General features: G+C 38.6%; 1 protein-coding gene across 2 annotated transcripts; it reads right to left on the bottom strand.

Moving 5' to 3' along the window:
• Positions 1–739: 739 nt before the first annotated feature.
• Positions 740–13576, bottom strand: crlf1a (cytokine receptor-like factor 1a). 2 transcript variants are annotated; one of them, XM_056743516.1, is made up of 8 exons: positions 13210–13576; positions 10880–11158; positions 8852–8981; positions 8081–8250; positions 6057–6214; positions 4501–4669; positions 3017–3202; positions 740–2228 (listed from the first exon to the last, which is right to left on the bottom strand). In XM_056743516.1, exons 1-8 carry the CDS (start codon positions 13265–13267, stop codon positions 2212–2214), a joined length of 1167 nt encoding a protein of 388 aa, XP_056599494.1. In that variant the 5' UTR covers positions 13268–13576; the 3' UTR covers positions 740–2211. The 2 variants fall into 2 exon arrangements, with proteins under 2 accessions (XP_056599494.1, XP_056599493.1); XM_056743515.1 differs by having other exon boundaries at positions 3021–3202.
• Positions 13577–18120: the final 4544 nt, after the last annotated feature.

Here is an 18120-nt window from a genome sequence, read left to right as displayed (position 1 = left end):
AAATGTAATTCTGTAACATGATATTGAGCACATTATTGATCTCTGTACCATGAAAGTACCCGAGGACAGTCCAATGAGCATTGAAGGGATTACAGTTACAGTCAAAATCATTGTTACATTTGTCAAACAACATAGGGTGTATTTTATTAGTAGTAAAAAACAGCAAAATTGCAAAAAATTGCAAAACTTGTTCAAGGCAATTTAATATAAAATTTTATCTAAATGTGTATTTAAACTTCAGCTTAAAGCTTTTCAAATTTATTAGAGCAACAAATATCTTCTTTTGTGTTCAACAGAACAACAAACTTTATACAGCAGTTTTCCTACCACGGTAGTCAAGGGTGGCCTAACTTGGTTACAAGCTTTCTTCCAAATATCTTTCTCTGTGTCGTCAAAAAAAAGAAATTTACACAGATTTGGAACAACTTGAGGGTGAGTACATGAAGACAACTTTCATTTTTGGGTGAACTGTCATTTTAAGTTTTGTGTTTAATAAATAGACCGCTTATCAAATTCTATGGAGCCTTTTAACCTGCATAACAAAAATGTTTAGGAAAAAATACCCACAAATAAAAAAGCATTTTGAGCTGCATTACTGCAGGGTCATATGTACTTTTAAACCCAGTTGTATTCTTCAACATTTCACCCCAACAAGAAATATGCATATAACCTGTGACTTCCTAAAAACTTTAAATGGAAAAAGAAAATATTCTGTATATTACTGTGAGGGTTGAAATATTTTTACTATTTGACTTGGCAGATCGGAGTCACACAAGACACTGCTGAAATCACAAGACTAAAATGTGGAGGTCTTTAAGCCCAATAGCCTAAAGCATTTTTATTTTCTTTGTGGGTGTCACTCAGGGAAAAGTGTGAAATACTGACCGTGGAAGAGGCCAGAGCAAGAACGCTAATTTAACCAGACAACTGTTCATACACACATTAATCATCTTCTCTGTAGAGAATCATACTTTTGCTCTATCTGGCAAAACACTTTTGTGTTTTGTGCAATTGCGATCTTTGCACATTTCCGTTTTTTTCATATTGTTTTCTGAAAGTAGTTTTCTGGGTTTACGAGACTTTCTGCTTATAAAGGACCATCTTCATAAGCTTTCTTTAAAGAAGGATTTTATGAACAATATAACAGTTTAACAATTCAGTCAATAATAATATAATCTACCTACACATAACTTAAGAGTCAAAACATAACTTTACATTTAAATATGTGGATACAATTCAGTACAAAAATAAAAGCAGTAAAATGTCTCAATACATATTTTTTCCCAAACAGTTCAATGCTACAAACACGGTTACAGTTTTACATTTCAACTGCAACACATATAATCACAATAGAGAACATTTGTTGGCCATAACTTTCCATTACTGAGGCGGTTTCAATGTGGTAACTTTGTGGATCCAGAATGTAGTGTTAAAAAACTGTTTAAAACGCAGCAGAACTTTTAAAAAAGGTCCCACTCGTAGTTCCAAGTATCGATTTGTTCGGTACTGCTTGCTTAAGCATGTGTTTTAGCGACTGATATGGTATGTACAGATTACTGCAAGGCAATATACGTAGACTGAAATTTGGCAATATATGTTCTGTGAGGTATACCTGTGGGATTTGTAATGTAAACTGCTGACCTTTGATCAAGCTTGGTGTTAAAGAACCTTCCTATTTTTCCAGTTGTCTTTCTATGTGAAATTCAGACATTTTTCATTTGTCCATAAGGAACCTTTCTTGAACATACAGGTCGGCTAAAGTTAGCAGTTGAGAGAAATAAAGAAAATGGCACGGGCCCACGTATTGAGCACGCATCACGTTGGCTAAGCATGGCTTGTGCATGATCATCCTCAGTGTAAATGTGCAAATTATAACCTGTAATTATTCGCTCCCCGCTGCTATCAAAAGACTCGTCTTTCCTCTGACAACAGCTGTGAAGATACAATCCACGTGGCCTCAGTGGCGATTATCAAAAACGTTGAACAGTTTGTTTTCCTGTATTGTGAGGCATTTTACAAAACTGCACAATTTAAGCTGTGTCCCAAGTCCCAAACGCCTGTTACTCTTTGTTGTTTGAAGGTTCCATTTTGAGTCCATCTGAACTTGAACTTTCTTGCACAGAGCCAAGCAGCAGTCTGGAAAATGTGAATTCTTCCACAGTGTACTGTTGTTGTTAAACGTTCGGCCTGCCAGGAGCGACGTGCTATGATTTATCTCCTTGAAGAACCTGAAAACAGACAATATGACATTGATCGGATGAATGCATACGGAATATGAAACTCTTCATAAAGCCTTTCAAAAACAACCAGAGATCCTGGATTCGTCATGGATTATGGCGAAAGAAAATCACAGTTTAAGTCTTTGCAGTGTTAATGTTTATAGATTTGTATTTTGTTATTAGAATTGTTATTGTGAACTGTCTTTTGGAAACGTCGTGGGGTGCGAGATCTTCCCGAATGATGCTATAAGAATTTGTCAAATACTGTGATGCTGACGAGCATTTGGGACACGTTTTATACATCAGAAAGACCACAAGACGCTGATGGCTACGCTTATAGTGCCTTAATTATATTTTGTGAAGGACCGTCCCTGTCATGTCCAAAACAGGATTATTCTGGAACTGATAACTCCCAACTGAATACACATGTAGATGATATTTGTGTGTGTTAGCAAACTGTTGGATTTCATTCTGCAAGTTTATTTAATTGGTCTGGGTTTCTACAAGAGTTTATGAAAAACTACCTGACTTCGCCTTGCGTTATTTACTCGTGTGGTTACCAAGCAAAACACAGGAAACTCGGTGCAATAACACCAAAAACACTTTAATTAAATTAACTCGGCAACTTCAATAAGTCATTCCTCCCTTGGATTTCTACTCACAATGTTATGAGAGCAAATATTCCTAGCATAACAAATTCTCAGAAACTTAAGTTGAGGCAAACCAGACGCTCAAACATTGTGATGAATTGGATTTGGGTTAAAGAGAGCTAGAATGCATATTTAAAAGCTCCTTACCTACCTGGTTGCGGGTTTTGTGAGATTTCTGCAGCCAGACCCGCCACTGGTCGTAAAGTTTGATACTCATACCGCTGCAGCCGTAAGCGTGTTTGCGCACCCATCCGAAGAACTGCTTCAGGTCCCGCCGCAGAGTCGAGTTCTGCTGCCCCGCCTTCGAGTCACATGACCCCGTCATCAGCCGCTCTGTGAATCAAAAGCCCAAATCAAACAACATGCACCTATCATGCAACATGCGTATCGCACAGATGCGGCTCACAGTTTACGCGGCGAACCAAACACACATTGGGATAAAAATAAATCCTTTTCCATTTTAAATAAACAGCAGGTTTCTGAAGTCCAGATGTGGGCCGCTTCATGAGAGTTAATGTGCAGAAAAGTTAATCTGTTAATCTTTAGAAACAATCCTTTAAAAAAATATATCAAACCCTCCCCCGTGAATCTTTGGCAAGCCGCAAAATGGGGAAATGTATGAGTGAAGTAATGCGTTGCATGTGCTAGCTGGTGTCTGCTGGAACCAGCATTGTCTCGGGAAATATGTATCTGATTATGGAACGGACTGCACGACACATTCAAAATGTGAAAATATGATGAAGGCAACATCTCAATCCGGCTCTCATTGCCACTTTTTAACCAGGCACAATGTGCGATGCCTTAAGTCTGGTTTTATTTATTTATGTGTAATGTTACTATTGGGCCCGTTGCCATTTTTATAACAGACACACTGAAAAGGAGAGAAAACGATGGAGAGAGGGTTTGGTAGGTGATCCAATCCAGATCTGAATGCATGTTTCCTGCATGAAAGCCACTGTGCTGAGCAGCAGGGGTATGCGTGTTAACCATTTTGCCACGGGTGCAACGGGGGGTCAAAGTTTGGCTGGTCGGGATGATCCCATTAGCCCCTGCTGGCAGATGTTGAAATTACAACATCTGGACCTGGGAAGTATCTTTTTTCGATTGACGGCTATTCTCTGTTTTCTGATGAAACAAATTTTCTACCAAGCAACACAAATTGAAAATTCAATTATGTTTGCAAAGATTTCATTATATTATGGTTGATTTTTGGTCAATGCTAGGTTTTTTTATTCAACAATATTCAGATTATTAATATGCAAAAGGGTAATTGACAATTAAACCATAAATGTGTCCAATGCTGTGACAGCATATACAAATTAAGATACATCTATATTATGCTATTATACAAAATAAGTATAAAATAAAAAATAGTAAGGCATTAACGGTTTGTTTTCAAATGTTTGCTATGTCACATCATAGGACACATGTACATCATATTCATCAACTACCCAATATTCTGTCTTATTTTTAGCATTTTAATTTGTTATATTTTTTGTATATTTTGCCTTTTCTATATATTACATGTGCACAAAAGAAAAAGGAGAAAAAATTGTCTATTTTTCTTTTCTGCCTTTGAATTATTGACATTGAAGCAACATATTTCAAAACAATAACTATTTTTGTCTTACCACTGTGTGGTGTTGAGGCAGCCGTTGGGTGACTCCATTCGCTCCAAATGCCAGCCTTCCTAGACCCAAGGATCCCAACGGGGTTACAGCGTACCTGCACGAAGTACACTGTGCCTGGCCTCAACCCCGCCAACCTGCAAGAGGTCTGATTCCCGACGTCATCCACCACCTGCGCAAAAAGACACCCCAAACAATGCGTTACTTCAAACGGATCACCCAGGAACCACACACACGATCACCCAACGGCCTTTTTTAATGTTCTCTAAATGAAGAAAAAAAGCCATTCACGTTCAAAACCTTAAGCAAGTTCCCGCATGTTCACCTACAAAGAAAAAGAACAAAAAAAAATCCCCCCTCTATGTGCTCCTGGGGGGGATATACCAACATATACCAGAGACAAAGAGAAACACACACATACCAGGGCCAATAGGTACATGACAGACACACACAGACACATAAATAACCAGACTTCTTTTGGCTCGGCTCAATGCAGGAAGTGCCTACACTACCCAGGGAGAAAATCTGTTATCTATTACTCTATTACCGATTGAGTAATTGGACGGGTGAAGACAACATAGACTGCATGTAGACAGGGCCACGCCAACACGGTTTCCTCCTTCACCTCTGATATTTCCTCTAAACAGTGCATGTTGAAGCAGAGGTAGGCTCGAGATTCACATAAAGGAATGTCAGAACGTTTCAGAGAGAGAAAATGGGACCTGGGCCCCCTGTAATTATTTACAATCCCGGAACCCCTGAATCAGTCCCTTTTCATGGTTGGACTCGGCAGACTCACGTTTCAAAAGCTACAAACACGGTTAATATGCATGGCTCCGTAATCCGAGGACCATTACCATCGGAACGTGATGAGCGGCAGAATGTTAACATCATCAGGTCGCTGTGTAACAGGCATGCTGGGTAATTATTTCCTTTTGCACAAGCTATGTAAGCATTCTACGAGGCCAGAACGGGCCGGGCGATAATGCGACTAGCTAAGCCCGATTAAAACCAACAGCTCATCTGCCAATGATGTGCTTTGCATGGTCAGTGTCATATTTAGACTTTGTCAAACCGTGTAACTGACAGCACAAAGATTGGTAAGAGACAAAAATGAAGTAACCAAACTCTGCCTGGCCTTAGAAGGAAACCTGCCAACTGATTGGATCCATATGACCGAATGGGGACAGCAAAAGCTTAAGTTTATTCGAAACCTTCAAGTTTAGCCGGACTCTTCCGTGTCTAGAGAACTGGGAACCATGTGCTGCTCGGCTACAGCTGGGACTGACATCTCAGGCAAGTAATACAAACACCCTAAATTCTACCGAAACACGGCTGTTGTCTTTTGAAGCACTCTAATGTATCATCTCACCATTAGCTATTTTGGAAACGCTTCAAAATGGAGAAATTGACATTAGAGCACATGCACAGTTTAGACTACCAGAACAATTGGGTGTGGTAGTGGACTTCATAGAGAATACGGTCATGAGAACAATGAATGTATGGGCATGTTACAGAAATGGCACGGTCACAAGGTAACGGGCACGGGAGAACTGTACCTTCCAGTCGCTGCTTTCCTCCAGTCTGTATCTGATCTGGTATTTGGCTTGAAACAGGAAGTCTCTTAAAGCAGGAGGAGTCCCCCAGCGCACAGTCAGCTGGTCCTCCAAGTCACCCACTCGGCTCAGAGTTACGTCTGTTGGTGGGTCGGTTGTAACTAGAAGGGGAAACATAACATTCAGATTTGATATTTGTGAGATTTTTCACAAGGATCTAAAAGTGACAATTCACCCCAAAATAAACTTTCTGTTATCATTTACTCACCGTCAAGTTGTCCCAAATCTGTATGATTTCCTTTGTTCTGATGACGACAAGAGAAAATATTTGGAAGAATGCTTGTAACCAAACAGGTCTTGGCCACCATTGACTATCATAGTAGGAAAAATTACAATGGTAGTCAAAAGTGCCCCAGAACTGTTTGCTTTCCAAAATTCTCCCAAAAATATCTTCTTTTGTGTTAGACAGAACAAAGACATTTTTCTAACTAGGGTAGTCAATGGTGGCCAAGAACTGTTTGGTTACAAGTATTCTTTCAAAAATCTTTCACTGTGTTCATCAGAACAAAGAAACTTATGCAGATTTGGAACAACTTCAGGGTGAGTTAATGAAGATTTCTCATTTTTCGGCCAACTGTTCCTTTAACTTTCAAATATTTTAACTAATAAATAAATAACCCAGATAAAAATTAAGTGTGTGCAATATCCTCATAGATACAAAAAAACAGGATTTGTTAGGTTCGATGAGGTCTTTAATGGGATAGTTTAACAGTTTTTCACCCTTATGTCATTCCAAACCTGTATGAGTATCTTTTGCTGACCACAAAAGATGATATTTTTAAGAATGATGGTAAATAACAACAATGGCCCCCGTTGACTCCCAGTGTAGACACAAAACCACCAAGACCGTTCTCAAAATATCTTCTTTTGTGTTTTACATAAGAAAGAGTCAAATACAGAATTTGAATGACATGAGAGTGAATAAATGAAGACAGACATTTTATTTTTGGGTGAATGATCCCTTTAATAAGTTTCAATATATTGTCGGCTATATTGGTTAGCAGTTAATTTCGCTTGATCTTCAAGCTACTTGTTACCTGACCAGTTGCTTTTTTTTCTTACCGAAGCACAAAAAAGCTAACCCCCAAACACAGAATGATTATTTTGCATATAATAAGGGAGAGGGTGATTCCAGGAATCGCCCCCCATGTCTTCCCCCAATTATAATGGTTGCCACACTCCTTTTGAAGCACCGATAATGCTCAATTGTGGTTTGCTTGGCTCTCAAAACTGTTGTTTAATTAACTGGTAACATAGATGAGCATTGTCTCTGTTGCTAAGGAGGGGTAAGCACTAGGTGTGGTGGCTGTCTCATAACTATGGCATGTTTTGAGCACTTTCCATTCAGTTGCCCTGCCACCCCCTTCAGGTGCATTAACACTGATTTATACACACAGGAACCAAAAAGTTAATTATCTTTCCTAAATTAATTTTGGAAGAACAAGGGCTTTAGAGTGCGATAAGGCCTTTAAAATTAAACTAAAGAAAACTTTCTAAAGTCTTGCCAACACAAAATGCCCCCCGACTGAAAATATAACAATTCTAATTCCATTTTTATTACTGTAACACGATCGTAGTTTAACTGTCCCTGTGAAGCGATTATGTGGAAGTTTGGCCTGCGCTCAAAGATAAGATCTTGAGGATTCAAAAACAGACTTCACCCTTTCAAATGCATTACAAACAGAAGCCCCAGGCCGGTCACGGTAAAAGGATTAGCGAAACCATAAAAAGTAAAATTCCACAAAAAAGCGGGGGCTGTAAGGTTTCTCAGGTATTCGAGAGTAGGTGGGCAGAAATGAGGCTCGAAGATATTGATGACGCTGTGACGGGCCGATGCGATTTGTCACGCCTCCACCCAGATTTGCAAGGAGTGCCGCTCTCGGGTTGCACGTGGACCTCTCGTATTGCACTCCGGTCACGAGGAGAACACCTGGCTCCACAAAAGGGGTCAAAGGTCACACACTCACCCACGTCTAAGATATCCAGGTATATGATGTCAGAGGTGGCTTTTCCGAGTTGGTTGGACGCCTCCACCCATATCTCATAAGGTGTGAACAGGGCGAGGTCGCGAGGGATGTAGCATGTGTATGGATCACCAATGGTGTATTCCTCACACTCTTTTTCTCGCCCGTACCACCTGGATGTGCAAACGCAAAGGTAAATTATTAGACATTTGCCAATAACGATATAAATGGTATTTATACATGGTCAGCAACAGTATTGAAATCTATAGCTTTCTATCATTTCTTTCTTTTCTCTATACTAATTGCATTAAAGAATAACGTTGGGATTTTAAAATAGAAAAGCCAAACGTTTAACCTCAGTTGTATGAATTATTCCCCAATTATTGGCTTATTCCTTCTGGTATGGGAATGAGGATATGAAAATTGCTGTCTGCGTTCCATCTGCTCACTGGGCATGAAAGCCAAGGATGAATTAAACACTGCATTGTCTGTAAATATAATAAATAAGGTTGCACTGTAACACTTAAAAGACTATCGTAGTTTGGCTACTGTGGAAGCTACCGATTTAAATCATTCATAGGGCTTTCCTCCGGACAACAAATGTGTTTGGTATCTGCCCATCAAGAGGGATTAGTAGTACAGACTCGGTTTGAGACATCCACCAACACTGTCCTCCAGTGATCGGGCATGTACAAACTCGAAACATCCAAACATGACAAGGCGTGAATCCGGGAACAGGCATTACCATTAAAGAGAATGACCAATGCCACTGACCTGAGCTTATATTTGAGCGTGTATTTGGTTTTGATGAAAGTTTCCCCCTGGCCCCCAGGGGCCCATTTACAGGTGAGGTCTTTGGTGTTCCTGGACCAGCAGGTAAGGTTCACAGGCTTCTCAGGAGGCACTAAAAGAAAAAAAAAGACAACGATGATGAGCTCTCGTTTAGCTGTCAAACTTAGTTAGTGGAAAAGAACTCATGCCAATATCATTACACCGATCGTGAAGTGTTCTAAGCGCACTTGCCGACACCAAGTATGTTAAGTAACGTGCAGAAAATGAGCCAAAAACCTAAACCTTCAGAGTGTCTGAAATTAATGGCTCGACTTTTTGATTTTCAATAACGGATGAGTGGCTTCAGCTGTCATCCTCATTTAAGTTCAGGAACACGGCCAAGATTCCATTCGACTGAGAACAAAAGCCACTGCGTCTAAGTGTAAGAGTGTGATTATATGAACCAAACCTTCGAGAGGACACCTCCGAGACCCACAGCGCCCCGCTTGAGTCAACACAGCGCTTTACGTACACGTATTTTAACACACACTCCGAAACTATGTCTCTGGCTTTCAATCTTTTTCCAAATGACCAGACACCCACTTCCTTCACTCACTCTCATTCTTTGGCTTTTTAGCCTTTGCGTGGGTCTGTGTTTGTAATTTTCCATACTGTCATCGTCGCATGTAACGTGTCGTACGTGTCAGACCAGGAACGCATGTATAGAGGACCACACAGGTGCTAAATGCAGTGGAAAAGGCAGATGACTTAAGGCGTTTTATGCAACGTTTAGTTTACTGGTGAACGGGCAGATGTGGCCTAATGACAGGGGTTAAATCATAAAGGCTGTCTAATACTGGTGGGTCTGACCAATATCTTTAAGCTTCAGGCTTACAGATTTACCAAGAAAATCCATTACATTTTATTTAAATTGGACTACACCAATTTTGGTCTTACAAGACCTTGAGAGGAACAGTGTCTTTGGTGACCTCCCTTGTCAACTGTAAATTACAAATTACATGACACACGGGCAATAAGCCAGCAATGTACCAGTAATAATAATAGTATACGGGGTGAGGAGTACTTGAGTAATTTTACTCTAGCAAAATAAAAATTTTCAAGTAACTGTACTTTCTGGAAAAATGTTACTACACTACATAGAAAAGCATATATTATACATTTTGCTCCACTACATTTCATAAATGCATTGGTATGTTTTTCTTACCTGTAATACTCAAGTACATTAAATTCATTTTTCCCAAGTAAAATATTAATAAAAGGAAAAAAATCTAAGTACTAAAGTATTACATGTAAAACGTACATATATAAAATGTAGTGGAGTAGAATGTATGATATATGCTTCATAACGTAATGAAGTAAAATATTTCCTACAAAATAGCACATAAAAAACATACTTGAGTTTAAAAATACTTATTTTCCACATTTTATCAAGCATTCAAAATAGGGATGTCAAAACATATCGGTACAAATAATCATATTAATAACCATGATTATTTGATATAGTGTACGTTTAATACAATAATATTGTAAATAATTCAGTTCCAATATCTGCTGACAGTTTAACATACAGTAGGTGCTGGTTTCGGATTCATTTAAAATTTTGCGTTAAAAGCCAGAATGGTTTCTTTCTCTGCCTCCATTTAGTCATGTTTGGAATTATTTTTGGTCCAGAAAATAAGAGAAAAGACGCCAAAAGTAAAAGATAGATAAGACTGATAGCATTATATATAAAAAATAAAACCCACAATGCACAGAACAAGAAGGGGCCGAGAACAGATAACATTTCTTCATTTATTTTACTTTTTGGCAATAGTCACAGGAACAAACCCAAGTGCTATCTCGATCAAATCTAACTCTGCTGTGGCTTTTTTCTTGCTTTATCTCAGCTGGAGGCCGCTGTCAGCCAAAGGCCCTACAGCACTGGCCCCATCCGCTCTTGCCAATTAAACACACGCTCGGTAGTTTTAGAAGCTCCCGGAGTAAATACGAACAATATGTAGACACACTCACTGCCAACGTAGATACAGGAGCCGGCCAGCACATGACCCCCGCTGTTATGGCACATGAGGTTGTCTCCCGAGCGCTGGCGAGACCCGGAAAGCCGTGGCAGCGTTACGCTGAGCACGGTGGGGCTCAAAATGCTGTATGTGCTGCTGGGAAGACGTTTCCCGTTCAGAGTCCAGTAGAGTGAGCCCGCATGCATGCCGTGATCCAGATTCACAGAGCATGTTGCCGTCAGGCTAGAACCAATGGGAAGGGCAGGGTCCTGAGGGTAGATAGTGGCCATCTCTGAAGAAGAGTGAGATACAGCATGTTAGAGCTTGTTAATTATGGGATTTGGGAAGTCTCTTTATGTGACGTTTACAAAAAGCTATGCCCATGTCTGACAGGCTAGCGTCATGACTAAAACATCAAAAAAGTTAATATTGACAGCATAAATCAGAGCAACATGCACATGCCCCTTCCAATTTTGGAGTGGATTTTGAAAGCAACTTGGAAGAAAAAACATACATGAATTTGTATTGTATTTAGCTGTTTTATTATTGTATACATGGCAGAAATGCTTCATTCACAAGTTTAAGTTTGTAGTTGAGACAGTCACCATCAAACGTCAGAATCAACTACAAATATAGTACAGGACACATTTGAGAATGTACGCAAGGCGAACGCAAAAGTAGAAGACTGGTCGTATTAATCGGTAAAAATAGCACAGAAATTTATACAAAAAAATAAGTAAAAAAACACAAAAAATTCTAATTGTTAATTTTAAACCCTGTTAGGGTTCTTTACAATCAGAAAATGTGTTAATCCAGTAAAGTTGGGTAATTGTGTAAGTGAAGTAGGAACGGCTGTGTGATTGTGCCAAATTACATCAAGATGGTCAGATTGACTAACATTAAAGGAGAGATTATCCAGTCAGACTGATCATAGAAATCCCACCACATCAGAGAGGACAGATACACTTAAATCCGCTCTTTTATCTCAGAAAACTAATGAAACGGGATCACGCTGGGCCCTTGTGTTACTTTAGAACAATCATCCCAAAACTACTTCACTGGAGAGGACTGAGGGAAAAATCGGATGTGAAACATTTGACTTCAAGGAGTTTAATGACAGTACCAATTACAAGTATTTATAGCAGGTGTCTGAAACGGAAATGAGCTTTAAAGGATTTGTTTTCAAGAGGTCTCATGAGGTAAACTCGGAGTCCTGTAATCAGGGACGCAACCGGAGAAAACGGAGCACTTCACGCTGCGCATCCCGCTGTCAAAGCGAACTTCCCTTTACATTTACATGGATGCATAGAAGCTTTAATTAAAAAGCTATTTACGTAATTCATCAATATGAGTGTTAACTGTGCGTCGAACCCACGACCTCTGTGCCACTAATGTAATATTCTACCAGCTGAGCTCCAGGAACACTTTGGACATTCCTGCCCATGTTGTCATACCACAATGATGTTTTAAAAGGTTACTTCTGTCTACACGTTTTTTCCTTTTAACTCTGTTTATACTTCGCCGAGGCCCAGAAAAAGTCAGCCTGATGCTTTCGTGTTTAATGTTAACTGTATAACAAAGCCGGGGGAAGTGTTAGTCGAGATCATCATCGACCGTAAAGAATTTCACTCTCATAATCTCCTGCCTGGCACTCGGGGTGTGAATGAGGCAATATTTAATTGGGTGTAATTAGTCTCCCACTAACACCTGCGAATGTCACGTAAGGGTAATGTGATAAATACTGGCGCTGTAAATCTCCTTTACAATAGCTATTAATAATTTTGCCTCTCGTTATTTGCATCACCATTGTGCTCTTTGATCTTGTTACAAAAGTCCTCTGCAGTTCATTAAAAACGAATTAAACCTCACCACCACCTATATTTCACCAAGCCCAAAACATCACCTCATATCAACACTAATACCAATCTGAGATGAACACATGTGCATTATAAAAACAAGCCTCAGAAACATGATGTAGCCTGAGAGGTTTTTTTGAGGTTCACCCTCCATGTGTTAAATAAATTATGATCTGACCTGTTGAAATTTTAACTCCTTACAGACTTTTTCAATAGTACAACTTATAATTGTTTTGTAATTTACGATAAAATGAAAAAAAAATACAAGAGCTGTTATCTGTTAAACGTCACGAATACACCCTAAAATAATCAGTTTTTTGTGTAACTGAAATCCCATTTGGAGGAAAATATGTGATTAGTTGAAAGTTTCTTATAAACTAAAATGTAACATTTCTGTAAAGCAATGTTTGAGCGCGTCCCGTGCGATAAATACCAGACGTGAGAACACATGTATCTTACACATATACAGTAGGATTAATATACTCACGGGTGGCAGACGACAACACGCCGGCAGCACAGAGAAGCAAAAACAACAACCAGTTCATCTTACAAGAAATGTTCGCCTTCTTTCGTTAAGCACAAGTGTGTCTTATTGGTCTATGCAGGGAATATTTTATCCACGCATGCAAGTTGAACGCAAACACACCGAGTCCAGCTTCAATGCTCCCGATCTGTTGATCCCAAAGCCCGTAAGTTTTACGCTGGTGTCTCGCAGATGTTACAGCGCGCTCAACATGAACGAAAATCCGCCAAATGTTCTGTTAATGCGATGGTGCATTTGTCCTCTTCATTTACTTTTGGCATCGTTTACGGTCGGCGAGGTTTCCCACTGCTAGGAAACATCCAAGTTTATACTTTGCAAGCTCCGCCCCTGTCTTCCCACACAGTTCCAAGTCATTTTTTGACTCTTTCGTTTTATTCCTCCCTTCCCTGTCTGTGCCCTCCTCTTGTCTCGAGCGGTCCCATATTTATCATGAATTTCCGCCAAAACTAAACCTTCATGTCGAACTACCTAACTCGAAATGTTTGCAATGCGACTTAAGACCTTATGGCTTAAGGAAAGTGTAATCATGACTTAAGGGATAATGCAATGAGATAGGTGCAGCTGCAGGTAATACCCATAATCCTTTGAAGTTGAGTCCGTCCAACATTACATTATGACATCTTCAATTCAGTATTAAGAACTATCCAATTTAAACTCAGGTTGCGCTCAACTTTGTTTTAGATAAGAAATACAAGACTGAAGAGAGAGAAAAAGATTGCATTAACTTGTTGGCAACTGGTCTGATGTGATACCTATGCAATATATAGCCCAATTTAGATAGAATTGTAGGTAACATTGAATAAAGATTTCTAGAATTATAACAAAATCATTGTTTGAAAGAAAATATTTAAATTCTATTACTCCACGAATCATTGCAAAATGTACAACAAAATGACATAAATATAATTCTATAGAATGGTTTGATTTTATATGATATGATGTGTGCAATCCAAATATATAATTTAGAATAATATAGAATTTTAACCAAACAAAATAAACTATTCTTTCAAAATTTCAGCAATAGTTTTGATAAAAAAATGATTTCAACATAAAGTAAATAGACTGTACTATAAGCTGTTTGGGTATGGATAACTTTTATTTAATTTTCTTATTTTTCTTGTAATATAAATAAAATTGATGTTCATTCAATAGCAATGTCTAAATGTTATAATGACTAATGTTGACTAATGGAGGTTATGAGCTGTTGGAGATATCGTCCTGGTCCCTGAGTCACTCATTCATCGGGGGTGTATATTTTGAAACAATAACTATGACAGACAGTTCGTCCATGGGTCAGCAAGCCACAATGCAGTGCTTTATCTACTGTAGAAGAAACGCTTGTTAAGGCCGAGTTTACCGTTAGTTTCACACTGGTTGTGTCTCGTAAATGAGTGAGTAGACTTCCTTTCCAGTTATCACCATTATCAATCCTATAACAAGAAGGGTGTCATCCAACCTCAGTGAATAGAGACAAAGAGCATTCATCAAATCGAGTCAAAGCTCTCGGTTCTGACTACATTCGGTCATCCACTACTTACTATATTATCTTATGTATGTGTTTTGGTCATCTAGACATGTTCTGCACTCCTTAACACCTTGTCTGAGCTTCTAAACAGTTTAGTGGTGCATATAAAGTGTGTGAGCCAATACCTGCTGAAGAATGTTGTCATATAAATACATCACCTCTGGGGAAACTTACATTACAAATCAAGATGTTGTAATCCCAACAACCTCGGCTGGTTTAAGAAAAATGAAACCTTTTCACTCGAACACATCAACAACGTATAATTATCTCTGAACAAAGTACTAATACAGAACAAGCAAAACTGGTGTGGTTCATGCGTAAAAAATGGAATCTGAAGAACTTTTTATCATCTTCTTCATAAATGAGTTATAAAATGATTTTGGATTGAGGTTTAGTTGGATTAAACGTTGCTCCAGACCCAAAAATGAGACAGTAATTCAAAACACAGGAAAAGCAGATTGACTAGGACTTCTGCTTGCAATAAATTCCTTGACTGATGTGTTAAAGTGTTCTGCTTTGGAGACAGAACAACAAGGATAGTTAGAAACAGAAAATAAAACAAGCATTTCCTCCCTTTAGATGAACTACACCATAAATCTATCGGCCCATTCAGGACTCATGCCCAGCTAGGTGAAGTTTATTCAGAAAGACTGAAACAGCCCGTATCTGAGAGGACATCTATCGTCCAGAAGCCAGCTCTGAGACAGCACAACACTACATAATGAGACAGAGAAGCATTGATTGCCGGGACCTTGTGATTTAGTGGGTGAGCTCTGGCATGTGGAACAAATTATCCCACCATAAAGATTTCAGGGGGAATTCTCTTTGGGACAGAGGCTTGGACTCACAGCATTCAAGTGGAGTGTGAAAGTATTGCTTTCTTTGTTTTGGGACACTCTGAGGAACTCAAATTGGACATGCAGTAATAAAATGATGATTACCCAAGGGGGGTCAAACTGCTGTCCCGCACACCTCAGCATTTTATGTCCAATCAACTTGGCAGACGTGGGAAACCTCTTAAAATGTCTGGAGACCAGTGAGAGGCTCCAGCTCTGCGAAACACGTGCTGACATCACTGTAAATCAAGCAATATCCTCATAATACATAGAGACAGTCAATGACCCCAGAGGTACAAACCTCACTGATTGGGAAAAAATGTTTGTTTGAAGTAGGGTCAACCTACTTCAACAAACCTTCCCAGACTTGGTTAAGCCGTGTTTGTGTGCTGTAATGTATGTAACAATGTATTATTTCCAAGAATATCTTTAAGAATGGATTAATTTGAATTAAAGGAGTAGTTCACCATAAAATTAAAATTTCATGATATTTCACTCACCAAAATGTCATAAGCCGTCCGTGTGTTTATTTCTTCTGTATTTCTTCTGTCAAAAACGATTTGAGGCTTTTGAGGAAAGATTTCAAGGTTTCTTATCCATATAATGCATTTAAACGGGGGGCTGTCGGTTAAGGTCCAAATTTCATTTTCATCGTAGCTTCCAAAGACTCTCAATGACACCAGCCGATGAAAGATTGGTAATTTTCCAAGAAAACTAAACACTTTAAAAAAAGTAAATGGATACACACGGATGTGGGATGTGTAAATTATCATACAATTTTAAATTTGTAGTGAACTACTCCTTAAAATGGAATGAGTTGTCAAAAAATAGTTGTCAGTTCATCATTTTCTGAGTTTGTTAATCCACGAAAGCACCTTTGGCAGTCCCCCCAATAATTCATGGCAGATGTATATATACACAGGGATGGCAAGATTGAGCAAATGTATAGCCAAAAGTCCCATTGGACCCTGAATTGTTAACTTACTTTTTCCCCTTCTTATTACATCTGGATCCAATGTGTTGGGTGAAATGCATTGGCAATCCCACATGAGTAGGGAGTGTATTTTTCACCTTTCAGACTCTTCTCTTGACTAATTCTTTATTCATTCCCCCATACACATAACTTCCTCTATTCTCTTTGCTTTTAAACAGTTTATGCAAATCCGGCAGTATTTCCTGCGCTGCTAAACACATCGGCATATATTTATGCTAGTGTGTCTCTCAGATGAAATATCTGGGGAATTTAGTGGTATAGTATATGGTTTATTAATATTAGCGTCTCAAACCGCAAGAGTATATAAATAAACACACACAAGTCTGATAAATTTAGCAAAAATAGTTAAACAAAAGTCCAACTAAAGTGAGATTAAATGAATGCCTAATTTTAAACCCTGGTACAAATAAATAAATAAATGGGAGTTTATTATTTTCTTGTTCTATCAACAGACTTCCCATCTGTGTGACATTATGCTTCTGTTTAGTCTAGTATGTTCTCAAAGATGATGGTTGTTGGATGAATATTCACAACAGGTAAAATAGCAGACGTCACATTGCATGATACAAAGCTCTTGAAACTGTGTGCTGCATTCACATGCTACCATTAGAGGGAGCACAAATACAAAGTATATAACTCAATTTGACAGCCATGTGTCCTAAATGAAGAATTATAGGCACAGGAATTAAGCTGCACATCAAAACGCATCAATATGTGGTTTAATAAGCCAAATGTCTTTTATTTGATTCTTTGATGATTGATTTTGCTTCAACCAAGTCATCCTGCAAATTGCTTTAGTAACATATACCAAAAAATGTGTGAATGTTTTGGGGAAATATTTATTTTAATTCCACATTATATATTAAACAATAATGCAAAAGAAGGGCAATATGTTGACTTATGGGCGAGTAAATGCAGCTTACTGCAAGATCTCTGGGGGCAGTGTTTTCCTTCAATCAAAGTTGTTATAAAGTGCTTTGTCATCATGTCGTGCAGACTTGTATTTATTTTCTGCAAAGGGTCTATTAGCAAATGAGCACACAGGAGGCAAGAAGTGATTTACATAATATGCAAATATAGGACAAAGTGCAATATCATCGGTGATGGATCGTCCCATTATAGATCTTTTTGAATGACAAGCATTAACAACATCAACTGTGTAATCCAGAAATAACAGTAGCCTATCTACTCTACATGAAATGTAACTAGTAGATAATTATAATAAAAATGTAATTGATTGATCACTTAAATTATTTTAAACAAATAAAGAAATATTTACCACATAATTAGCAACAGTTAAATGCTTTGAATATGTTACATATTTCTGACCATGAACTTAGCTTTGTTCTAACCATGTTTTTTATGCATTTGCTTGTCATTTATACAACAATTTCAAGCTCTCTGACTTCCTTAAGACCGTGACAAGACAAGAATCAATAAAACAAACATCAAAAACTCAACAAAGGTCGAAGGCCTGGGTGTAACCCAATGAGCAACAT

The sequence above is a fragment of the Triplophysa dalaica genome, chromosome 3 (genome assembly GCF_015846415.1).
Source record: "Triplophysa dalaica isolate WHDGS20190420 chromosome 3, ASM1584641v1, whole genome shotgun sequence".
NCBI classification, from domain to species: Eukaryota; Metazoa; Chordata; class Actinopteri; order Cypriniformes; family Nemacheilidae; genus Triplophysa; species Triplophysa dalaica.
This window is presented reverse-complemented; position numbering and strand designations above follow the sequence as displayed.

Excerpts from the sequence above, each read along its gene's own strand:
- crlf1a (XM_056743515.1), bottom strand. The coding sequence starts at position 13,267 with ATGAACTGGTTGTTGTTTTTGCTTCTCTGTGCTGCCGGCGTGTTGTCG. Across the intron at positions 6,215-8,080 it reads CCTGGATATCTTAGACGTGG|TTACAACCGACCCACCAACA; the intron begins GTGAGTGTGTGA and ends TTCCCCTTCTAG. Across the intron at positions 4,670-6,056 it reads AGGAAAGCAGCGACTGGAAG|GTGGTGGATGACGTCGGGAA; the intron begins GTACAGTTCTCC and ends CTTTTTGCGCAG.